This window comes from Quercus robur, chromosome 9 (assembly GCF_932294415.1).
Source record: "Quercus robur chromosome 9, dhQueRobu3.1, whole genome shotgun sequence".
In the NCBI taxonomy this organism is placed as follows: Eukaryota; Viridiplantae; Streptophyta; class Magnoliopsida; order Fagales; family Fagaceae; genus Quercus; species Quercus robur.
Window position 1 is genome coordinate 15,617,410 of NC_065542.1, and position 25,878 is coordinate 15,643,287.

Below are 25,878 nucleotides of genomic sequence, written 5' to 3' on the forward strand. Positions count from 1 at the left end.
GGGCAGGGGATCACAAAACAAAAATCACTGTAAAATGTAATATATATATATATATATATATATATATATATATATATGTGTGTGTGTGTTTGTGTGTGTGTGTGTGAACAGAATGGAATCATCCTACTCTGTTCTTGAAATGGAGATAAACTGGAAACACAAACCAAATTAGGCCTAAGTTCTCACATATTTTTCAGAATACTTTCTTATAACATAAACCAATCAAGCCCAAGTTCCTGTGCTGCTCAATAAATTTTCCTTATCCCCTCTTAAGATTGAACTTATGCTTATGATGTTGATAAGGTTGAAATTGATTTGTCATTGATAAAATGCAAAATATAATTAATAATAAAAAAAAGTAATAAGCTTGAAATCTACGGGCAAAATTGAAGTATGGAATACAATCTTTAGCTCGAAACCAAATCACAAACTACCAGAAAGGTCTAAAGCCAAGAACTATAGATTTGAGAATGAAAGAATTTGAACTTTAAATCCTACGTTTGAGACTTCAGATTAATTTATCCAGTATCCTTGTACATCTAAATATGATTGTTATACAATACACACTCTCTTTATAAGCAAAAAATTCATTAAAAGAAAAGAACAAACCTTAGTACACAGGATGTATACAAGGAAACACCACACTGTCTCTACTAACCACAAAGAGGAGACTGAAGAGGTACATGACATGGAATCAGTTTCATTGGGAAAATCCAAACTACGATTACATTAGACTTCTTCATGGCTGTTCAAGAGATTTCATCCCTAATGCTGGCTAAGAACAATCTTAACTCTCTTGCCTTCCTCTCATGTTCAGGAGACACATCAGTTTCTGATTCACTCAAATCAATTACATCAATACATGGACCATTTGATTTTGGAAATTTGGATACCATACAGGATTGTCTTGGTGGGGAAGGGCTTAAGAGATCAATGACCTCACTTTTAGCAGTACTTGGACCAACTTCATTGCAAGATATATCATCACTGCTCTTTGGATCAAGCCACAGATCTTGGTTTGTTAGATCAACTTCTGGTGCAGCAGTACGGCTTTCTGATATCTCCACATTTGAAGAAAAGGAGGCATTGTGAACAGAACTGCTTTCTAATTCGATGTCAAGTAATAGTCTTTGGAGTTTTAGATCAATTTCAGTCACAGAAGATCCCTTTTCTGATTTCTTTGGCCCTGTTTTCCTGTGATTTTGTTTCTTCCTTTCAGCCCTTTCCTCCTCAAATTCCACAATCTTCTCAGGACAAGCACTTTGGACAAAACAAAAGGAATAAAGGATAAGGAAAACGAATTTTCCAGTATTAAAAGATATTAAAATAAAAACAGAGATAAATACTATTTGCTTATCCAGAATACCCCTAAGAAATATCTGAAAAATGATTGTAGAACTTTTTGTTTGCTCAGTTCCAGGTGTAGAACTGGATACCCTCTGTATGGGCCATGAAAATATTTAAAAAAAACATTTACACAGCATTAAGCTTTTACCAGAAATTCATTAATAACTATAGAATATGACCGGTCTTCTTGATGTGTTCCTCTCAATGCATTATTTAAGAATATTTGTTGTACTTTAAATATGTTCTTTTTTCGTCTAAACTCCAAGAAAAAAAAGGGGAAAATAGAAACATACTCTATTGATTGATTGTTACAAAAACCTAAGCTTTGATTAGAAAAGATTCCATGCCTGTTATAAGTTGCAATCTCAAACAAAATCTTTCAATGTGCATGCAACACAAAATCCGTCTCAAATTAGATGCAGCACCACCCAACATTATACTTAAGTCACTACAAAAGGATAAAATTCATTACCTCTCTACAAGATCCGCTGGTACTATGGAGGTCTTAAGTCCATCTAAATCCTCCCATGAGACCTCATAACAATCTCTTCCCTGAACCTTTCGATGCTTGATAATTTTTGAGACAGGGCATTTAACTGGTATCTGTAATTGGGAAATATTACTAGTCAAATGAAAGAGGAATCGTAAACCTAATACGCCACAAAATGGTTAAAGATAGAAAAGTACAAACAACATATTCACTCAGATTTTATCAACTATGTTTAAATGTGAAAAGGGGGCATTTATACGTCCTATGGATAAAGTCATTGCACTTTTTTATAAAGTACATATAATCAGTTACCTTATTTTCAACAGTAACTACAATAAATTTATGCCAGAATTGTTTCTTAGCATATCATGAAATCAAAAGAGCTAGTGGCTCCAATTTTAAAAATGGTCCAAGCAGAAGGATAGAGCATAGCTTTCAATATAATGCAAATGACAATTGACATTCATTCTTTAAATGCTATTTCTAAAATCTTCCAGGGTAGTACTAATGGTGCAACTCTGCAAGTTTATAGAACATGAGTGACCAAACAGAATTATATCATCATAATTTACCTTGAGTAAACCATTAATGAATAAGGAATTAGTGTTATAAAAAAAAAACAGTAGTACCTTGTGTAATGGAAGCTTCAGTTCTAGATCTGATGAAGTTGATCGCAAATTACAAAATCGCCGTAAGTTTCGTTCAGCAATCTTTGGAAGGATATACTCGTCTGAGATATGAATCATGAATAAGGTAAAAAAAACAAAAATAAGAAGGCACAAAAAAAAAAAAAAAAAAAAAAAACCTGGAAAAACATATTTTAGACCAATTTGCCATACAATCTAGGAAACGTTATAGATATTATATTTTATGACACCCTGTAACCTCAAAAAATTCCCATATTTTCTATGATTTTGGACGCAAGCAAATTGTGTCGACAGAAAATCCCAAAAATCTAAAAATATTAACCATGAATTAATCTATTGTGAAGCCCATGGGTAGGAAACTGAGAAAACAATAACTAAGTATCTGTGAAGTATCAAGCACAAATGCCAATATGATACAATATGGATACCAGCAGTACTTCATTTCTTTAATCTGGGATATGATATGATAGGGTTAAGCTTATTAATATTTTGTAATAAATGTGCCAAATTTTAGTTTAAAAGATGAATAACAAACTTTAAAGGCATAAAATAGCTACAAATAATTAAAGAAACTATGAAGATTTTTTTTAAAAAATGATCAAAACCCATGCTAGACATTTATGAAGATTTAGAATTTTGAAGGTCTAAAACTTTTTTTTCCCTGGTGTAATGACTTTATGAAAATAGAACAAGTACAGGGGGTGTAAAATATATCCTCACTTATATCTGTTGAAATCCCTATTTTTCCTTAAGAACAATCAATTTTTACCTCAAATTGATATGTGCCATATCCATGCCCTACCCAAGATTTTCATATATTCATATCACATATATATTAGAATAGATATGGCAGGCATTTTGAATTACTTGTGCTTTTTTTTTTCTTTTTCTTTTTTTAATTCAAACATTACAACAAGTGGGGGAGGGGGGATTCGAATCCTGGTTTTCCTCAGGAAGCAGACTAGGCAATGCTACTGAGCTGCAAGACTTTTGGTGAAATACTTGAGCTTGTTCAATATGTATTAAGTTTTTTAACTAAGATTTATAGAACCCATAACATTCTGCAGATCTTTCAGACTACAAACAAGTGATGCTCACAGATGGGCAGGGTTCATGCTCTTGAAGCATCTGGTATGACAATTCTCAAATATAAGCATCCTACAATTACACAGCATATTTTCCTAATCCACCAAGTTTTAGATCCAAATTAGATGTGACTTGAACAATTTAAAATTTTAAACCACTGAAAAAAACACACCAAAAATTTTAACCATTGGAAAGATCCGACATTCTGACTTCACATGAGAATTTTGTTTTGGGAGTTACCAGGACAATAGCCAAAATCCTTGACTTCCATTTAGCCACTACAAACTCTGACTGTTTAAGACAACCAAAATCAACAATGTGCTTGTATAAATTCTTACATTTGATGTATGTGTGCATGAGCATATAAGGCATGAAATATGAACAAGGGAATGAATGAAGAACCTGTTTTATCAAGAGGCCACTCAAAAAACTGAGCACATATCTGCTGAAGTTTGGCACGTTGAAAAGGATATTGAGCAAGAGCCCTACAAAGGCAAAGCAATAAAAAAGCAACTTCAGTACTTCACTCCCAAGATTTTGCAATATAAGCACCACACTACCACAGTCTAAATCCAGTTCTAGATGGGCTAAGAATAATACAGGCTGAGCAGGAAAAGCTGAAACTTACCCAGCTGATGGTAAGCTAAGAGCTTGAGTTTCACTGCTTTTGGTGCACCCTATTGAACCATGCATAGGTTCAGATTGATATACATGCTGTGGCCCATTACAGGAAATTGAGGTTAACAGGTACTACCAACTCTAGCACTATTACATGGTGATTTTTGTGCAGATATCAGGTGCGGGCACTCATGTAGCATTTTGCATGAGATACATGCTAAGCCTTTGCAAATAATAAATTTAAAGGTGTATTCATGTCTATTTTCATGCCCTTTATTTATTATTTTGTGAAAAAGCTCATTAATTATACCCACTGGTGAAAAAAAAAATTCTCCCAGTTTATAAGTAACTTGTCCTATACATATAACTTGTCTCCTTAAGCAGATAATTCTAAAAAGACCAAAATATTCTTACCATAATAATATTAGAGACTAGATGATATGGAATTGATCTACAGATAAGTGCTTCATTGCATTAAAGTGTTTCTATCATTAAAAGATTTTCCATGGGCCAAATACTCAACTGACATAATCAAACTTCCAGTTCAAAATGCCATCATAGACATTTAACATAACACTTGGCACTTGGCAGAATCAGCCAGAGTATATAGAATTTTGGCCGAGTAAATTAGCTTTGCCAAAACCAAATGAAGTTGCATATTAGTCTCAGTTATAATGAAATATGCATTCCTATCACAGGGTGGGGATGTAGATTTTAAAAACAGCAATGCTTGACATGCTGGAAGTAATATCACATCATGTGTGTTTTTATCAGAAAAGCCAGGGAAAAAGACAGGACATTCTATTGGACGGGGGGGGGAGGAAATAAACTGACAAATATCATTATTTCCAATACTCTAATGGAATCAGAAAGACTGGGTTGTTTTAAAGAATTTTACCTAATTGATCCTTTCATATAAATACATGTTGCATTCCCATATCTGTAAAATGATCAAAAGCCACAATCTTACAGCTGCTGTTCAGCTTTTGGAATTGGGCAGGGGGTTGACTGGTTGAGTTCAATAGAGTTTAAGACATGACTGGAGCAGAAGAAAGAAATGAAAGATGGTGTATAACAAATCATCTATAAGTTACACAAAGGGACGAAAAGGGGGGAAAAAAAGGTCCAAACATATTACATATCTAAACACTCACATATGCAGCAACAAGCATTAGTCCCAACAAACAACGGAACTGATGTTTTTACCTATGCACAGCATCAGAATCTGCCGAGTGGCACTTGGGCTTCAAATATGCATCAATAACTTGCAAGTGCTGGTCATCCCTTTGTGAATCATGCTTACTTCCTACAAGACTAAAAAATGTTCAATGGTAACAGCAATGTGAAGTCTTCCATTTGTAAAACCAAATATTTGGAACTGATAATCAAAACACATGCATAGCTATAAAACAATAGCAATGACAAAACCTTAATCCCAAAATTTTGGGATTGGTTATGGATCTCAATAAACTAATTTAGGGTAGGCCACATATATTATCCTATCCAAAATCATGCTATCTGTCATGTCTTTAATTATCATATCCTTTTTCACTTTTTTTTTTTATTGGTATAATAATTTATTAATGAAAAAGGTTTTGACTGACTCATGATGATAAGTACTCCATAACCTAAAAGAATTACAAAATTACACAAAAGAGGTATTATTTGAGACCCCACACACATGACCTATCAAACAAAGATTGAAGTAGCAAGACTTCAAGCTAGTTCTTTAAATTGACTTTATCCTTAAAGACCCAATGATTGCGCTCCTTCCACAAAAGCCACATCAATTTTTTTTTTTTTTTTTTTAAAAAGGTCATACCCAGTGCACAAAACTCCCATTTTTTGCAAGCATCTTGGAGAGATCATGGTAGGTAGCCTTACTCCAAATTTGTTTTGGAGAGTTTCTTGGACTTGAACACCACAACTTGTAACTTTTGGTAAAAGACACTTGTCATCGCACCATGTCCCGACCTCTAGCCACATCAAACATAACAGTAAAAAATTCCAAATCACCGAATAGTGCATCCCAAACCAAATCCTCCACCCAGATAAAAAATCAACTACCCTCCTTGGCTACCAACATTATTTTAGGTCTTCCTCTACCCCTTTTCACATTTTTTATATATAAATATAACTAAAAGATAAAACAAGTCTCTCACTTATGATGCAAATCCTATAAAAGCATGAGAAAAATGTCCACAAAAAGTCCAAACACACACAAATATATCTATAGCAATTATTTTTTGTGTCAGAAAATACCTACAAAAGCATTTTATAAATGATTTATTAAAGTCACTCAAAAACCCAATTTTATCACAACCTTTTTTCTCAAATATAAAAAATCATTATCCTATATTGCAACTCAATCACAACTAAATTGTAAACCTAATTCAAATTTAGCACACCCATGAACCCCCAACCCACCCGCCCAACCCCCCCCCCCCCAAAAAAAAAAGAAAAAGAAAAAAGAAATAAAAACATTAGTAGAAGCAGTAAAACATGAAATGTCAATTAAGGAAGTTGCAAAGACCGATAAAATAGAATGGAGGAAAATAATACATGTGGTCAACCTTGACTAATTTGTTGACAATCCATAGCCAACCCAAAATTTGGGACTAAGGCTTTGTTATTATTTTGGTTATTGTTGTTGCACACACTTACACCTAGTGGTTTTTGTACCCATAACCTAACCCTCCACCCATTCTTATTGGAGGAGAAAGTGTCATTTGAGACAAAGTTCATTAGCTTGCAAAAAAGTTTCAAAACAGCATAATAGAACCACATGCAGGCCTGTTACATGAACTATAGAAGGTTTCTAGAATTCACCATTAACATTCATATCATGATCCAGTGAGTTCTCCTTGCTATTATTGCACTTGGAAACAGCCCCCTGTTTCTTTGAACTTCTTTTCTTTTTTACAAAGGACAGTCCTTCAGAGGCAACTTTTTGAAGGACAACATTGTCTCCAACTGATTTAACAATCTGACAAGCGGACTCCTGAAGATGGAAATTTTAGTACAACAGCATAAGCTTCCATTCACCATTCTAAATGAGATCTGATAGGTACACAAAGAAGAATGTGGTCCACCAAAGAGAAAGAACAGGTTTAGAACTTACAGGACCCAGACCATGAACTCCTTGAGAGTAGTCACAGCCAAGAAGTAGTGCAAGGGTAATCTGAAGATCACAAGTTACTGAGTTACTTATCCAAAAAGTTACTGAGTCACCTAGCTTGTTACAAGTGGAGGAAGCTTGACTCAAATGGAATATATAAAGTAGAAACTTAGATAAAAGATTTTATAAATGCCATTTCTTAAGGAGAAAATGAAGCAGATTGCAATCAATATTATTGAGACAAAGCTAGACACCCATGCATCCACACAAACATACACGCGCACACACACACGTGATCAGTTCCATATGAGAAGCTCTCACAAACAACAATTCCTAAAACAGAGCTATATCATTTCAGGTCTTGTAATATAGAAGAATGTAGTTTCTTAAAGGAGTTAAAGGAGGGCTTGTCATATCTTAAAGCCAAGATGTAAATGCTTTTGCAGCTTTTTTTTTTTTTTGATAACTAAATGCTTTTGCAGCTTATTATCACCCTTTTGTCCTTCTCTCAAAGTTGCTCATTATCATTGCATCAGGTGAACGATAAACTTTGAAGATATTACTAAGTATTATGGATGCAGTTGTCTATGGCAGAAAAGTATACATATAGCCGACCGTGACTAATCTGTTAAGGATCCATGGCCAAGTTCAAAACAATTGGGACTAAGGCTTGGTTGTTCTCATTGTTAATCAATTGCATAGCAAAGGAATTATCATTTTTTTTTCTAAAAAGCTTCGTAAATATTTTACATTCACAATTAGAAACTTACCAATGAGTTCCTTCCAAATCCAAGCTGTCTTTCTACGTCTGTCATTTCATAGCAAGTGACATAACCACCATCTCCTAATTTATTAGCAAAATGGAAGCATAATTAGTACAAAAAAAAAAACAAGTTACTCTAAGGAATTTCAATATGCAACCAAATGTGAATCTACTTACCAAGGCATATATCTCTGTACACAGTCCTTGCACCAAAAAGAAAGACATCTGAGTCCGAAGTGAAACATCCATCCTGATGGTCATTATAGTAATGTTAATGAAAAATTATAATGATGATAACAATGTCAGTGATTTTTTATGATGAGAATATGATAGTGCATAGTATGCATCTCCTATGGAATAATCCTCTCATGACTAACAGTAAAAAGTGTACTCACACATAACGATTCCGAGTTTAGCAATGCACATTGTGCTTCAGCTTCCTCAATCCTAAATTTTAGAAAAATAAAATAAAAACATATAGAGTTAGTCCAGGTCTTTTTGTTTACAATAGAAGAAAAAAAGGGGTTGCTAATATTTTTTCACAAAAGCATTTCCATGAATCAAAGCCCTTCTCTCCCCTTTTAAGGAAAACATATTCCCATATATATTTTTATTAAATAAAGTGGTGCATCATGATTTACCATAATATCATGCAAAATAAACCATACAAGACCTGAAAAGTCTAGATTAGACAAGAAATTTTTTTTCAAGATTGGTTAGATTAATAAGATAAAATAAATTTTTTATATTTATTTATTTCATTCTTTTGGCTTCCATTTGTTACACTTTTATATTCATTAAACCCATTAAACTAGTGAGTTCTTGCTTCCATAATCCTATATTAAAAAAATTTACTTTAACAGTAGACATTACCCATCTAAGCAAGCAATGCCAAGTGCCATGCCCAAAACTTTAGCCTCTTTTATCATGCATGAAAACTCAGATCCCATATTTCTTCGTAGAGAGGTAACATTTTGCAAGTTTCTATCATCTTGAGTAACCTACCTTCATAAACCAAATCAAGTTAGTATGAAGAACTTTCCACCAAAAAAAAAAAAAAGGACCCAAAATAAGTTTAAAAGAAAGTAAACAACATACAGTGATTGCATGTGCACACAAGGTTTCTCACCTCACTTCCTGAATTTAAGCGGCGTCTATAAGTTGATAACTTAATAGCAGGAATGGATCCATCTACAGGCAGCAAAGATTAATTAAAATTAAGATATGTGGTCAAATGCCATGCTCTGAAAGCAATGACATCTTAACTGAATACATTGTTTTCATATACTTCATAGATAAGCAAGAATTCATACATTAACCACTAAAGGGGCCAAATCCCATGTACATAGTGTGTATACAGAGAACAGTGACATTATAAGAGTCTCATTTTAAAAAAGAAAAATCACCAACACAAACATCTATGCAAACTATTCCTAAAAATCAAGTGCCCCATTAGTCATTCTTTGACAAAAAACCAAAAACCCAATCTTCACAATAAGTAAAAGATTAAATTAAAAACACACATCTAGTTTTAAAAGTAAATGGCAGAATTGAAGAAAACCCAGAAACACAAAAGCATATGAATTAAGTACCTGTAACAAAAACAATGGTGCAATTAACAGCAATGAGAGCTCTGAGGCGGTGAAAGAGACCTCTGAGATAAACCTTCTCTTTCATACAAGAGTGTGATTTGCTAACGTTTTGAAGCTGAACCATCCAGCAAGAGAGATCTATGCACACCCTCTTGTTCCTAAAAACCCATAATTCAAATTTAAAAAACCAAACATAAATCCCAAAAGAAAAATAACCAGTAGGGTCTGTTTGGTTGGTGAGAAAAAGAGAAAAGAAAAGGTGGGAAACTTACTGGAGATGGTGAAGTGGTAGAGTTTTCTTGCATGATTCCAAGATATCCCACAAGTTCTTCACACCCATACTAACTACTGAGACTGAGACTGAGAGAGAGGGAATTTTGAAATTTCTGAAGTTTTATTTATCCGTTAAAAATATGCAAATGGCGAATGTGATTTGTGCGGGTTCTTCTGCAACTTGTGTACCGGACATGGTGAGTGACTAGAGAGAATGATTGGACCCAATGCATCAGATTTGGGCCTTTTTTATGGTTTTACAAAATTTGGTTCTTTTGGGCTGGACTTTTTTCTTTCTTTTTTTTTTTTTTTTTTTGCTTTCTTAGTTGGACTAGAATTTTCTTTTTCTCTATCTTTGGATGTCAAAAAAAATAATAATAATAATAATTCTTTTTTCCAAGTTGAATTAGGATTTTATGTTTTTTTTCCCTAATTAATTTGTTTTCTCTTCTCTAAGAAGAAGTAGGACTGTGTTATTCGACTTATTTCATCTCCTAAAGGATTAAATCCTTCCTATAAATACTTTTTAGAATGAGAAGGATGATGGGAAGTTGTATTTTAAGCAAAGTTAGAAAATGCAATTTGCAATGTAACCTCTTTTTTTTATTAATAAAAGTTTTTTTGAAAATTTTTTTCTATTATTTAGCTTATTTTTCTTGTAAATTTAAGTTTTGTAGATGATTTATAAGCGTTGAGAAACCAAAAAAAATAATAATAATAATAATCAGTTATTATACCAAAGAATGAAAAAATAAAATAAAAAATTGAGTTCATAAGAAATGACATTGGTATTTTTTAAAAGTTCTAAAGCTTTCGACAACAAAATAAATCAATGCCATTGGGTTTCAAAGTCCTCTCAATGTGTATCACTACATTTTCTTTGAGAAAAATCTTATTAAAATTAGAAACGGTTAACAACATTAAACTAAAAATACAAAACATATATCATCAAAATTGTGGTGGAACATACTTTTTGGGTTTGAGGATTTACAATAAACATAGTAAAACCATGCCTGAAACGTAGTAAAAAGTATTACTGTTTACTGTTTATCAGAAAAAGAAAACATTAGTGTTATTATTTATCAAAAAAATTAGTGTTACTAGAATTACACTTTCACTAACGTGTGGAAAATTAGGTGGACAAGATTTTGGGGACCCATGAGCTATACTCTAATAAAACTATACTTTCTTGGAGAAAACTAGACACTATAACGTGTAGAAAGTTTATACTTTCTTGGAAAAACTAGATGGTGGACTTGATTTTGGGGACCCATGAGCTTTACTTACTTGAACTACACTTTCTTGGAGAAAATTAGACAGTAGACTCTATAAGTCTATAACGTGTGGAAAGTTTACACTTTCTTGGAAAAACTAAGCGGTGGACAAGACTTTGAGGACCCATGAGCTTTACTTTACTAGAACTATATTTTCTTGGAAAAACTATGCAGTGGAGAAAACTAGACACTAATGTGTGGAAAGTTTTGCTCAACGTAAAGGAGACTTTAAAGACTTTGGAAAAGAAAAATGAAGTCTCCAAAACTCTCTTTTAAGACTTCAGATGTTCAAATTCTTTGGATTATAAATTTGTAATTTCCAAAACAATATATATATATATATATATATATATATATATATGTAGGGACACGATTTTTAACGATCCAAGGATGACGTTGGGCTCGTGTGTAAAGGGCCCGAACAATATGATTTGTAGAGAGTGGGTTTGTAAAGGCCTGCCTCTGGGTGCTGGGTTTCAGTCTAGTCCCGGTTTCATGAGCGATCATACAAAGATGGGTTTGGACTGTATAGCTGAGCCTTGCATCAATGTAGTTTGAAAGGTTTGACTCCTCGGAATTAGTCCGAGGAGCATTACATTCTCACCATTCCTCCTCCTTTTTCTTCCTTCTTTCTCCGGGGCCCCCCCTTTTTTAGCTCTTTTTTCCCTTTTATACTAGTATTCACTTCCCCTTCTTCATCTACGTGTCAGTTTCTCCTTATTTGGGGTAATTACTCGTCCTATCAATCCATACGTCAGAGTGGTTGGGAAAAGCTGGATAGCATGGTATGGAGTATGGGCTTGTCAGGCGCTGGGCTCCACATTATGGTGTTGGCAGCTTTCTCGTTTGTACTGCTCTTGTACTGAGTTTGTCCTTTTCCCACAGACGTTTTTGTGAGATGTTGAGCGTGAGATCGTCCTCGGCCACATTCTTGGGCCGTTAAGGGGCTTTCGTCATACATCCTCGGCAGTAGGCTCCTCGGCTTGGGCTTTGGGCCCTTAATGTGAAGTGGGCTGGGATTTCAAATTTCAGGCCCCACAATAGCCCCTCAAAATCCTGCTTCCCAACTTTTTAGTTGGGGAGGAGGGTTTTGGTGATGTTAGGCCCGTCTTGCGGTTTTGCTCAAGTTCCGCACCTTATTGCTGTTTGTGTTCTTCCATTTGCATGGGAGATGTGCCGAATTTAAGTGGCATTACTTTATTCTTCACCCACGCAGTGTCCTTTTGATGTTTCAGTATTCGAGGCGCGCCTTCACGAGGACCTTTAAATCTTGTGGTGGCGAATGGTGTTGGAAATTGTGCCAGAGCTGCCTTGTCCGCAGCGTTTCTTGGAAATCTGCTCAAATTAAATGACACCACCTTACCCTTTATATAAGCAGGATAGGTGGTTATTCTCCTGGCATATAAACCCTTCTGCTCCCTTCAAAACCATAACCTTTTATCCATAACCAGTTCCCATATCCAGTGTCGTCCTCCCTTAGTGCAATATGTTTGAGGCTTGGGTGGAGGTGGAGGAACTTTACCCGCCACAGAGGCACCGGACCCTTCCAAGACTTAAGGTGATGTGGTTTGGGCAGGGGAGGCACAGATTTAAGGTGTCCTCCCGCTTGGATATGGTGGGAACGGTACCCCCCCCCCCTCTTTCAGTCAAAATCCGAAGCAGGTTCTGGTCACACCAGATTTTTGGTGTGTCAGAAGAAAGGTTTTCCACCATCAACGCCGTCTGCGATACCGCAGGCATGGTTCCGTGGAGGCTCATCAACTTCCGATTCCCTGCACCTTTTCTTCAGCAGGGCTAACCTCGAGTTGGACTCCCGGCACCTTTTCTTCAACGGTGCCGACCCGAAGTCGGGCTCTTTTGCTGCCTGAGTTATAGGCATGTAAAAGTATTGAGGAATGGCTCCCCTAGACGAAGTTTTAAAGCGGCAGCACGTCTCTCCCCTGCACCTACTCTTCGGCTTTTTCTTAATTCCCTTGTATTTTTTCTTTTTTGTTTTGTGTAGTTAGTTTCAGTGTGAGCTTATTTAAGCTCTTTCAATGTACGCTGTACGGTTTCTTTGTCTTAATAAAAGAGGAATTTATTTACTTGTTTTAAATATTTTTCTTTTTTGCAACTACTATTTTGTGAATGGGTGTGCTCCATGTGTGTTTTTCTTCAATGATACTTAGAGCAGGAAACCTTGAAACATAATCCGACTAATTCTAATTTACCGACATTACCAGGCATAATAGTAATAATTCACAGTAAATTAAACTCAGGAAACTAACCGAGATAACAATTGAATACTCCGTAATACGTGCGAGGAGACCGTCCGAGAACGATAAACTCTAAATAATTCATCCGAGGGGGTAACCGAGCAGTGAAGGACTCTAACTGTGTTCTGACAACGTATGACACTATATTGCAGTCGCACCAATTCCTCTAGTACCGAGAATCCGAGGGTAGGCTGGGAAATCCATGCAGCCTTGGGATTAGCCCACTTATCAATAGGGAACTCTTTCGCGGGGTAGATTCTAAGGGTCATATAACGTCCAGGTTGTGTCCAATCCCCGTATTGTCTCTTCTAAGTAGTTGGTTTCCCCATAGGCTTGAGTCCGAGGACCATGCAAGGCCTTGGTTCTGTCCAAAACTTGTATATTTTCTTTTAAGTAGTTGGTTTCCCCATAGGCTTGAGTCCGAGGACCATGCAAGACCTTGGTTCTGTCCAAAACTTGTAGTTTTTTCTGTGTGTACTTGGTTTCCCAATAGGCTTGAGTCCGAGGACCATGCAAGGCCTTGGTTCTGTCCAAAACTTGTAGTTTTTTCTGTGTGTACTTGGTTTCCCCATAGGCTTGAGTTCGAGGACCATGCAAGGCCTTGGTTCTGTCCAAAACTTGTAGTTTTTTCTGTGTGTACTTGGTTTCCCCATAGGCTTGAGTTCGAGGACCATGCAAGGCCTTGGTTCTGTCCAAAACTTGTAGTTTTTTCTGTATGTACTTGGTTTCCCCATAGGCTTGAGTCCGAGGACCATGCAAGGCCTTGGTTCTGTCCAAAACTTGTAGTTTTTTCTGTGTACTTGGTTTCCCTATAGGCTTGAGTTCGAGGACCATGCAAGGCCTTGGTTCTGTCCAAAACTTGTAGTTTTTTCTGTGTGTACTTGGTTTCCCCATTGGCTTAAGTCCGAGGACCATGCAAGACCTTGGTTCTGTCCAAAACTTGTAGTTTTTTCTGTGTACTTGGTTTCCCCATAGGCTTGAGTCCGAGGACCATGCAAGGCCTTGATTCTGTCCAAAACTTGTAGTTTTTTCTGTATGTACTTGGTTTCCCCATAGGCTTGAGTCCGAGGACCATGCAAGGCCTTGGTTCTGTCCAAAACTTGTAGTTTTTTCTGTGTGTACTTGGTTTCCCCATAGGCTTGAGTCCGAGGACCATGCAAGGCCTTGGTTCTGTCCAAAACTTGTAGTTTTTTCTGTGTGTACTTGGTTTCCCCATAGGCTTGAGTCCGAGGACCATGCAGGGCCTTGGTTCTGTCCAAAACTTGTAGTTTTTTCTTTGAGTACTTGTTCTCTATATTTATTTATTTATTTTTCGAAGGTTAGCCCCTGGACCAAGATGGGAAAAGTTAACTTGAGGCTGGAAGCCCCTAGAGCTGACCGTGCCATTGGCACTGCGAGACGTAGCCCCTAGCGGGAGTTGATGCCGGAGCAACAATTGCATGTTGCTGGAAATGGAGGAAACTTCGCGGACCTCTGCTTGATATAAACTTGACTCCACCGCCAGCTGCGCCAACGCGCAAGCCTTCCCACAGACGGCGCCAATTGTAGGGACACGATTTTTAATGACCCAAGGATGACGTTGGGCTCGTGTGTAAAGGACCCAAACAATATGATTTGTAGAGAGTGGGTTTGGAAAGGCCTGCCTCTGGGCGCTGGGTTTCGGTTTGGTCCCGGTTTCATGAGCGATCATACAAAGATGGGTTTGGACTGTATAGCTGAGCCTTGCATCAATGTAGTTTGAAAGGTTTGACTCCTCAGAATTAGTCCGAGGAGCATTACATTCTCACCATTTCTCCTCCTTTTTCTTCCTTCTTTCTCCGGGGCCCCCCCCTTTTTTAGCTCTCTTTTCCCTTTTATACTAGTATTCACTTCCCCTTTTTCATCTACGTGTCAGTTTCTCCTTATTTGGGGTAATTACTCGTCCTATCAATCCATACGTCAGAGTGGTTGGGAAAAACTGGATAGCATGGTATGGAGTATAGGCTTGTCAGGCGCTGGGCTCCACATTATGGTGTTAGCAGCTTTCTCGTTTGTACTGCTCTTGTACTGAGTTTGTCCTTTTCCCACAGACGTTTTGTGAGGTGTTGAGCGTGAGATCGTCCTTTGCCACATTCTTAGGCCGTTAAGGGGCTTTCGTCATACGTCCTCGGCAGTAGGCTCCTTGGCTTGGTCTTTGGGCCCTTAATGTGAAGTGGGCTGGGATTTCAAATTTCAGGCCCCACAATATATATATATATATATATATATATATATATAAATTGAATTATCATTATTTGAACAATTAGGAGTTTAGAATTATCGTTTTGTATTTTGATTTTGATCACAATGGTGGTAACGTAGCAGCCCCATTATGGTTAGAAGGCATTTGATCTAAATTGGGTTTTCGAATAAGAGACTCAAAGTTTTGGTTATTTTTCTTCAAATTTTATATATGAGTCTTTCAACTAAATATTACTAACATTTGCGTTTATAGGTGTTATGTTCATGATTGTGTCAACTAATTTAGGTAATTGAGAAGAGACTTGGGAGAATTCGCTACCTTAAGTGCTGAATTCCACAAAAATTTGGCATTGGCGGTACCAAATTAGGGGGAAGAGAGGAGAGAAACTTTGATAGCAAATTTAGTACTTCCTTTCATATTCCTATGAGACTAGTTGTCTCTATTAACATTATGCAAACTAGGGACTCCTTTTAAAAAATATATATGTGTGTGTGTGTGTAGACACAAGTCCTAAGTCATCAATTAATCTGTTAAAAAATAAATGAATAAATAAACCATCAATTAATGTCTCATTTTCCAGAAAATGATAGATTCAAACTAATGACTTAGTTTTATGAAGGATTCTCCCTAATCACTTGTGTTACTCAAATTCTTCAAAAAAAAAAAAAAAAAAAAAAAAAAAACCTTGCATTACTTAAGAAGAATTCAAATAAGTTTAATACCACACCCAAAAAAAAAAAAAAAATCACATCTATCATAAAGACAAATTATTATTAATAATTTGATAAGTGAAAACACGATATTGATGACATGCTCTAATAAGAATCGATAAAAATTTGTCTAATAAGCAATTGTAAAAACTGTTGTGTTTATAATATTCCTCATGCAATTAATGTGTTTAAAAATGAAAGACTTGCTTTTTATAGTGGAAGACTTCTTCTTTTTTTTGGTAGTGGAAGACTATGCAAAAGGGTTTATGTTTTGTGACTTGTGAGAAAGATCATTGTGGTTGCTTTTGTAGTCTAAATTCTATGAACATGAATCATGAATTGATTAGAAATTTTGAATGCTTTTGATAAGACAAAATTATTATTATTATTATTATTATTATTATTTAATTTTTTAGTGGAAGACAAGCCTTTTGTTTTATTTTATTTTTAATAAAAAAATTATAAAAAAAAATGTTTGGCCTCAAGGAAGGAAAAATGAGGGATTGAAAATAACATCCTTCTTATTTTATCGAGCATACTCCCCATCAATTATGTTAGACAATGCCAAACAATTAAAAAAAAAATTCTTTATTTTTTTGACAAAACAAAATAATAAACTTTTATTTTATAGAAAAATGAAAGACACGCAACTTTTTAGAGTGGAAGACTTTAGGAGACTCGCTTTTTTATTATTTATTTTATGTTAAACATGCTATATTTTTATATTTTATTGATTTATTCATCATCACGTGAATCCCAAGGGTTAAAAATAAATAATAAATAAATAAAAAACTAATCGGCTCAAGACTGTTGTTAGTCTCCTATAAATTAGCATGCAATGTTTAGTGTAATTTTTTATAAGCCTTGCACTTGCAACTAATAATATAATAATAATCTGATGATGAAGGGTTCATTCCTTTTCCTTGCCTTTCTCTTTTTTCCTAACTACTTCTTCTTCTGCACCGGACTATTTGAGGTTCGTTGCATCGATACCAAGCGACGTGCTCTTCTCAACTTCAAGCAAGACCTTATTGATCTTTCTAACTGGCTCGCCTCTTGGACTGCCCATGGGGATTGTTGTCTATGGGAGGATGTTGTCTGCCATAACCTCATTGCCAAATCGATTTAAACGAAAACAACTTAAATAAAAAAATCAAAGATACTCCATGCATAAACTAATTGACAATTTGACACTGAACCATTTTAACTAGACTTTTTTTTTATTATTATTTTACTTAGTGACTCATACCTTACCAAAATTTCAAGCTGTCAACAAAGAAAACCCAATTTACATGATATTAGATTTCGATGTCTCCTATTGTTTGTTGTCAAGATTCTAAGGCCTCACAATCAAGCTTTAATTTTCTTGAAAGACACTTTCTAGAAAAATCTAGACAAACAAAAATGCTATTGTTAGTGTGGAAAATTAGGTACTAAAGAAATAATTTTATAAATTGAAAAGTTTTTCCCAGCGTATGGATTACTTCAAATCCAAAGACTCTAGACAATAAAAATGAAGTCTCCAAAACTCTCTCTTCAAAACTTTAGAGGTTCAAAGTCTTTGAATTATAAATTTATAATTTCCTAAAATAAAAAAAGTAGTAAAATGAATTTATCACTATTTGCATAATCACGAATTCAGAAATATATTTTTGTATTTTGATCTTGGTCACAATGGTGGCAGGATAGTAGCCCCATTATGGTTAGGAGCTAGTCTAATTTGGGTTTTCATATGGAGACTCAAAGTTTTGGATATTTTGTTTAACCTCTATTTTATCTTTTCTTTTGCAAATTAAAAATAGTCATAATTTTGCAATTACTATAAGACCAATTGTTTCTATTACGTTTTGCAAGTTGGAGGACTCTCTTTCATATTGTTTGGATTTCAAATGATTTTAAACATATACAAGTCCTAAACCATCAAGCTCAACTCTTCATCCAATTCTTTATGAAGAGCATTTCCCGGAAAGCATTGAGTTGGAAATATAGAAAACATGTCATCAATCAACTATAAAGTTCCAAAAAAATGGCATTTGAAACAATTCAGATTAATCAGAACAATATAAAATTTCTAGGCATCTAGAAGGTAGTAAATTGAAAATCTGTAGTATATGCTCCATGATAATTATCTATATTATAAATTGAAGTCTCAAAAGCTTATATAGCATGATCTTATGTGGTTATCCAAAAGTCAAACAACTTCAGTTTTATATATATTATCAATTGTAAATTTCCTTAACATTTACATTTCCTCACTCTAGAGAGGATCACTTTGTCATGGCTTTATTTTATATATATATATATATATATAGACACACGAAATTGAATTTCAATCTATAGTATTTGTTCTATGATAATTATTCTTTATGAATAGGCCAAGATATCCATTGGTTTTTGGTGTAAGCGGGGTTTAAACTCCAAATTTCTTATTCAACAACAAAAAATTTTACGAATTGAGCTAACTAAAATTCACAATGTGTACCGTATTTATACTTTAAAATTCATTGATTCAATTTTAATTAAAATAATTAAAGTCTTTGACCTATCAGTAATAATAATAATAATATTTATAATAAAGCATTAATGGGAATTGTAGTTGCACGATTTTCCTGGTCCAAACCCTATTGATTAGGCCTTGGCCCGAGACGCAACACACAATAAATATTTGTAGAGGATGGGTCAAAGAACTTAGCCTCAGTGAGCTTAGTCGGTCTGATGCATGGACAATATTATTGCAGGAATAAAAACACAAGAATGGATATCTAACAGAATATTCTATTTCCTGAGTGCCGAATACATTTCTTTCGTCCCCCTCTTTGAGGGACTCCACTACATTATATAGCTCTCTCATTCTTATCTGAACCTTACACTTGTTGATCATCTAAGCCCCCACTTGAGTACCTGTCCTATCAGACACCCTTATCACTCCCTTGTGAGTTGCAGTGGCCAAGGTAGTACTGTTCAGGGGTCTTTTCCTCATTAATGCGGCCAAGAGGGTGGTTGTGATACATTTAATGTGGTGGTGACAGCTTTCCATGAGATATTTTGGGTTTTATTCTTTTTTATATGCTTGGAGGATGAACTGCAATGGTTGGGGCGAGCTCTTCGTCCGAACTTCGTAATGTCCGAGGAGGAGTTACTCCTCGGACAAGTTTCTTTCACCGCAATTGGGTTTGAATAAGGTTTTGGCTGTGACTTCTCCTCGAACAGGATGCTTCTCGGACGGGCCCGTAGTTTGACTAGCCCATTATTTTGGGCCGGGCCCCACAATAGCCCCTTAAAACTCCGGTTTTTATCTCCTTCCGAGGAGAAAAGCGGGGTTTTGATGTTAGTGAGAGGATGGAAGTAAGGATGGCTTGGGGCTCGCGTACGGGCAGTTACTTTGGACGCGCTACAATTTACGAGGCGCGGCCATTTACTTCCGGAGGCTTTCTGTCCCCTTCATCCAACGGTGAGGCGTGGATCGAACGGCCATCATTTTTTCTCGAATTTTTAGGCAGAAGCGATCTTTTCTCTCTCCTCCCGGCTATATAAGATGTCAGAGGGGTTCAGTTTTCTTTTTATCTGCATCTCATAAACCCCAGAGGATTCCAAAGAACTCCATCAAACTCCAGAGTTCTACAAATACTTGCGTCCGCTAAGCCTCTATAACCGTTTTTCGTGAAGCGTCTCCTCCAAGAGAGATTTCCAAGCATCCCATTGAGCGTTTTGTGAAGGTATCAGTAAATTTCGTTCATTTCGCCGTTTTGATTCCCTCCTCGAACTTTACTTTTCTCCTCGGTCTTTATTTTCATTCCTCCAGTTCAGCTCAGATGGATAGATTCGAAAAACTAGTAAAAACTCCAGCCGCTATGGAGGCCTTTAGGGCAAAATACCACATTCCCCCGGGAGTGGGGCTGCAGTACTGTCCTCTTGAAGGAGTATTGACAGATAGAGGTGAGGGAGAAGTTGTTATCCCCATGATTGCTTTCATAGAAGGAGGGATGACACTTCCCATACGTAGGATTACAAGGGAATACCTGTTCAACCATAGGTTGACGCCGCATCAGTGTGCCCCAAACATGTTCAAGATACTAGGCTGTGTAGATGTCCTAGACGAGCGGATGAATCTAGGCCTTACCTGGCACGATGTGGTTTATCTGTACGAGTGTCACCACATCGAGAACGGAGGGTATCATCTTAAATCCCGATCCGAGGTCGTTAGGTTGATCTCTTGTCTCCCAATATCCAATAAGACCGTGAAGAACGATTTTCTTATTGCTTCGAGGGAGTGGTTCGATGGTATTCATTGTCCAACTCGGGCAGGAATCCCAGGTGCGGCGTCTTTAGGGCCAATCCTTTTCGGGAAAGGGTTTAGTATTGGGGGGTTATTTTTCTCGCTTTCTTTACAATTGGAAAATTTCATGAACTAATCCCACTTTTCTTAGACGTTTGCAGATAAAGTTCATGTCGCTCCTCGGCTAAACCTCGTGAATGTGCCGGCGTTGAACTACCTTCTAAGGTCGGAAATTTACGTTACCGAGGACGGACAGTTACGTGCGACTCATCTGGTTTTGGGCTATCAACCTCTAAGCCGCTCTTTCCAAGCTATCGGTCACGCCATAGGGGCTGGCAGTCCGAGGTTGGCTAAGATCGGGTTCCTAGCTCAACGTGATCTTCCACCAGTCGTACTACCCGGCGTTCGAGATCCCTATCTAGCAGAGCAACTACCTCCGCCAGACGAGCCTGGCGTTGCTGTTCCGGTTGAAGGGGAAGCCGAATCATCTCGTCTTTCCCTTGAGGAAGAGATAGACGAGTTTTATTTCGAGGAGGAGGTTCAGCAAGCCCCCTTGGTTAAGCTTTTTGATCCTGAAGGAGAGTAGGACCAACACTCTGCAGTTGGTGCTCCCATAATCATAACCTGCTCGGACGACCCCTCGGACGAAGAGATAGAACCCATGGCCGGGAAGGGAAAAACTTTACGGGAGTTGATGGCCTCCCAAGGGAAAGGTCAATCATCAAAAGGTCAGTCATCAAAAGGACCAACTCAGTCACAGGCCGAGACCCTTCCCCCTGTGGTCTCTCAGATTCCCTCGGACCTAGGCCTTAAGGTTAATTCGGACCTGAAGAAGAAAAGGCCAGTTGACACTCCTGAGGAGGGTGAGGTGGTTGCCCAGCCGACCAAGCAGCAAAAGACCACCCGGGCGCCAAGGAGCAGAAGGGGTGACTCTGCGGAAAGTCGGGATGAGGAGAACCGTGCTGAGGTGCGAGCCACCCCGCGCACATGGAGCCCCAAGTTGGAGCTAGATGGGGTTGCCATTCCCTACAATGCGTTAATCCGAGAGTATAACCGGGGCCGAGCAGGGTACGTAGCTGATGCCTTGGAGTAACCCTTACTCCTTCCTTGGGATATGGAGGCCTACAGGCGGTTCTCTCAGCCCGAGATTTTCCTATCCCTCAAAAGGGATCTCGCGATGGTAAGTGACCCTTTTACTGTTTTATTAATTTATTTAACCCCGTCAAATTTTAAACCAATCTTGTTTCGTTCGCAGATTACTTAGCAGGTATTTGTGGCGGAGGAGTTTTGTCGTGATAATCGCAGTTGGGCTGAGGCTGAGACCCAGTCTCGGACGGAGATGGAGAAAGCCTTGGGGTCCCTTAAGCACGATCACCTTGAACTCATGGAGAAGTTCAAGGAGTCGGAGAAACAACGCAAGAGTGCAGAGGCCGGTTTGAAAAGTGCTGAGACCCAGGCGGAGGATCAGCGCAAAGAGCTGTACTCGACCCAGATCAACCTTGCCACCGAGAAGTAGGCAGTGCTGGATCTCAAGGTTGCCCTGCAGAAAATCGAGGATGAGCTGCGGCGGGTCAAAGAGGAGGCTCAGCTGATCCGAGAGGCTGCAGAGGCTGAAAAGAGTGCTTCTTGCCAGCTCGGGGTCCAAGAAACAGAGGCAAGGCTATCCGAAGAGATCCCCGAGGTGTGTAGGGACTATTGCAGCATCTCATGGGCTCATGCCCTTGATGCTGCAGGAATTCCTGCGAATTCGACGCTGAGACTGCCCGAGAACATCTTCTATCCTCAGGAGATCCGAGAGAATCCTGATGGCGCCCAAGCGGCTTCGGAGCAGGATCTGGCGGTGCCTGATGCCGTCCCTGTGCTTGATAAAGCGAAGAATCCTGCCACGGACCCTACCATCGAGGCTCCTCCTCCTCAGCCAGAGTAGAAAGAAGATCCTTCTGCTAAGGCTTAGCCTTTAGGCTTTTAATTTCTGTATTCCCTTCCTTTTTTTTTTTTTTTTGAATGAGAGTTGTCCTGTTTTTGCGCTTTTTTGTAAGGACCTCTCTTTGTATTGACCTCGGAATATTAATATAGAATGTTTGCCTTGCTTTCTATGGATGTATGCTAGTACCGCTCCCTCTTTTTTTTTTTAACGCTTGCAACGACATAAATAAATGTAAACGGTCGAGATAAAAAGGATGCTGGGCAGCGAATTTGAATGAGGGTTGCAATGGTGCTAGACTGCGCGCACGCCTTAAAATGATTTCCCCTAAGTAATAATTTCCCAATCTGTCATAAGTAATAATTTCCCCTAAGTCTGTGGTCCGAGGAGCCATGCAGGACTTAGGTTCTGTTTAAAACAATGAATAGTTGCCATAAGTAATAATTTCCCTAAGTCTGTGGTCCGAGGAGTCATGCAGGACTTAGGTTCTGTTTAAAACTTGTAGAAATTGTCATGAGTAATAATTTCCCCTAAGTCTGTGGTCCGAGGAGCCATGCAGGACTAAGGTTCTGTTTAACTATGAATAGTTGCCATAAGTAATAATTTCCCCTAAGCCTGTGGTTCGAGGAGCCATGCAGAACTTAGGTTCTGTTTAAAACTTGTAGAAATTGTCATGAGTAATAATTTCCCCTAAGTTTGTGGTCCGAGGAGCCATGCAAGACTTAAGTTCTGTTTAAAACTATGAATAGTTGTCATAAGTAATAATTTCCCCTAAGTCTGTGGTCCGAGGAGCCATGCAGAACTTAGGTTCTGTTTAAAACTTGTAGAAATTGTCATGAGTAATAATTTCCCCTAAGTCTGTAGTCCGAGGAGCCATGCAGAACTTAGGTTCTGTTTAAAACTATGAATAGTTGCCATAAGTAATAATTTCCCCTAAGCCTGTGGTCCGAGGAGCCATGCAGGACTTAGGTTCTATTTAAAACTTGTATAAATTGTCATGAGTAATAATTTCCCCTAAGTCTGTGGTCCGAGGAGTTATGCAGGACTTAGGTTCTGTTTAAAACTATGAATAGTTGCCATAAGTAATAATTTCCCCTAAGCCTGTGGTCCGAGAAGCCATGCAGGACTTAGGTTCTGTTTAAAACTTGTATAAATTGTCATGAGTAATAATTTCCCCTAAGTCTGTGGTCCGAGGAGCCATGCAGGACTTAGGTTCTGTTTAAAATTATGAATAGTCGTAAATAGACCAGTAGGGAGAGGATAATCACGAAACAAAACATGGGCTAAGCCACTTTCATTAATAATAATATCTTATGAGGTTATTTACATTCCATGGTCGAGGTACAGTTTTTTCATCCAAATCTTCTAGATAGTAAGCGCCTATCCCGGCCACGGATGTGACACGGTATGGTCCTTCCCAACTGGGCCCCAGCTTGCCCCAAGAGGGGTTTTTTGCGCTGCCGAGAATCTTCCTCATCACGAGATCACCCGGACCTAGAGGTCGCAGTTTAAAATTGGCATCATACCCTTGTCTCAGCTTCTGGTAATAATAGGCCATATGGATCGTTGCTTTTTCGCTTCTTTTCTCGGCTAGGTCTAGACTTCTTCCCAACAACTTGTCGTTACCGTTTGGGGTAAACGAGTTAGACCTCAGTGTGGGAAAGTTGTTCTCGATTGGGAGCACGGCCTCAGCCCCATAAGTCAACGAAAAGGGGGTCTCACCGGTTGACTGTCGTGGCGTTGTCCGATAGGTCCATAAGACGTGCGGGAGCTCTTCTACCCATCTCCCCTTTGCCTCATCCAGTCTTTTCTTCAGTCCGTTCACTATGACCTTGTTCACGGCCTCGACTTGCCCATTTCCTTGGGGGTAGGCGGGGGTGGAATATCGGTTAATGATCCCAAACTCGCGGCAATACTCCCTAAAGCTCTTACTGTCGAATTGAAGACCATTGTCGGAAATGAGTGTACGTGGAGTTCCGAAGCGGGTGATAATGTTCTTCCAGATGAATTTCTGGGCATCCACGTCCCTAATGTTGGCCAAAGGTTCAGCCTCCACCCATTTAGTGAAGTAATCGGTTCCGACTATTATGTATCGCTTGTTCCCCGCAGCTTTGGGGAAAGGTCCGACAATATCAAGACCCCATTGTGCGAACGGCCATGGGCTAGAGAGGGGGTTGAGAACCCCTCCGGGTTGGTGGATATTTGGGGCAAATCTTTGACACTGATCACACTTCTTAGCGTATTCTTGGGCCTCTCTTTGCATGTTCGATCACCAGTATCCTTGGGTGAGTGCCCTGTGCGCCAGCGACCTTCCTCCGGTGTGACTTCCACAAATTCTCTCGTGTAACTCTTCAAGTAGAGACTCGGATTCTTCTGGATGTACGCAGAGTAGGTACGGTCTAGAGTAGGAGCGCCGATATAGTTTGTGGTCCTCTGATAGCCAAAACCGAGGAGCATTTCTACGTATCTTCCCGGCCTCTAATTTTTCCTCCGGTAAGATGTCGTTTTGGAGGAAGTTCTTTATGGGGTCCATCCAGCTGGGACTCTTTCTGATCTGATGGACTTGGGCCGGGTTTCTTCTAATGGGACTTGCCTGGACTAGATCTTCAACAAGGATCATTCGCGGCAGATTATGCGCCGAGGACGTGGCGAGAGTGGCCAGTGAGTCTGCATGGGTGTTTACACTCCTGGAAATGTGCGTCAGATTGAAGGACTCAAAACTCGTCTGTAGGCGTTTGACTTGTCCTAGATACTCTTGCATCCTAGCATCTCTGGCTTCTAGCTCACCCATCACTTGTCCGACGACCAACCTAGAGTCCGAGAATGCTTCTATTACTCTTCCGCCCAATCTTTGAACCATCGTCATCCCTTGAAGTAAGGCTTCGTATTCGGCTTCATTGTTCGTAGCCGAGAACCCGAGCCTCAGTGATTTTTCAATGGCAGCACCGTCTGGCGATACTAAAACTATTCCGACTCCGGATCCTCTCTGGTTGGCTGCGCCAACCACATAGACCTTCCAATGCAAGGTTCCTCTTGCTGAAATTGTGCCAACCGACTTTCCATCCATGTCTTTTTGCTCGGTTATTGTTTCTACAGAGGGTTCAGCAAACTCCGCTACCAAGTCTACGAGGACCTGACCTTTGATGGAGGATCTGGGCATATATTTAATATCGAAGGCCCCCAAAAGCGCACTCCACATGGCGATCCTTCCTGTGTAGTCAACGCTTCGAAGCATTGCTCGAAGGGGGAGCTGAGTTAGAACGATGACCGTATACGCCTGAAAG

General features: G+C 38.4%; 2 protein-coding genes across 6 annotated transcripts in view; one reads left to right on the forward strand and one right to left on the reverse strand.

Annotated features, from left to right (window-relative positions):
* Positions 1 to 25,878, forward strand: part of LOC126698692 (receptor-like protein EIX2) — a 91,847-nt gene that overhangs the window by 57,381 nt on the left and 8,588 nt on the right. The window lies entirely within an intron of this gene.
* On the reverse strand, positions 438 to 10,139 carry LOC126698694 (single-strand DNA endonuclease 1-like). 3 transcript variants are annotated; one of them, XM_050396085.1, is made up of 15 exons: positions 9,934 to 10,139; positions 9,662 to 9,819; positions 9,199 to 9,260; positions 8,943 to 9,070; positions 8,465 to 8,516; positions 8,247 to 8,319; positions 8,077 to 8,150; positions 7,310 to 7,369; positions 7,078 to 7,189; positions 7,018 to 7,038; positions 5,395 to 5,494; positions 3,973 to 4,055; positions 2,467 to 2,567; positions 1,820 to 1,950; positions 438 to 1,260 (listed from the first exon to the last, which is right to left on the reverse strand). In XM_050396085.1, the coding sequence occupies exons 1-15, from the start codon at positions 9,999 to 10,001 to the stop codon at positions 750 to 752; spliced, it is 1,734 nt and encodes a 577-aa protein (XP_050252042.1). In that variant the 5' UTR covers positions 10,002 to 10,139; the 3' UTR covers positions 438 to 749. The 3 variants fall into 3 exon arrangements, with proteins under 3 accessions (XP_050252042.1, XP_050252041.1, XP_050252043.1); XM_050396084.1 differs by having other exon boundaries at positions 7,018 to 7,189; positions 9,934 to 10,136; XM_050396086.1 differs by lacking the exon at positions 9,934 to 10,139 and having other exon boundaries at positions 7,018 to 7,189; positions 8,943 to 9,074; positions 9,662 to 9,740.

Excerpts from the sequence above, each read along its gene's own strand:
- LOC126698694 (XM_050396084.1), bottom strand. The coding sequence starts at position 10,001 with ATGGGTGTGAAGAACTTGTGGGATATCTTGGAATCATGCAAGAAAACT. Across the intron at positions 8,320-8,464 it reads TAAACTCGGAATCGTTATGT|GATGGATGTTTCACTTCGGA; the intron begins GTGAGTACACTT and ends AATGACCATCAG. Across the intron at positions 5,495-7,017 it reads TCATGATATGAATGTTAATG|GAAGTAAGCATGATTCACAA; the intron begins GTGAATTCTAGA and ends TTAGTCTTGTAG.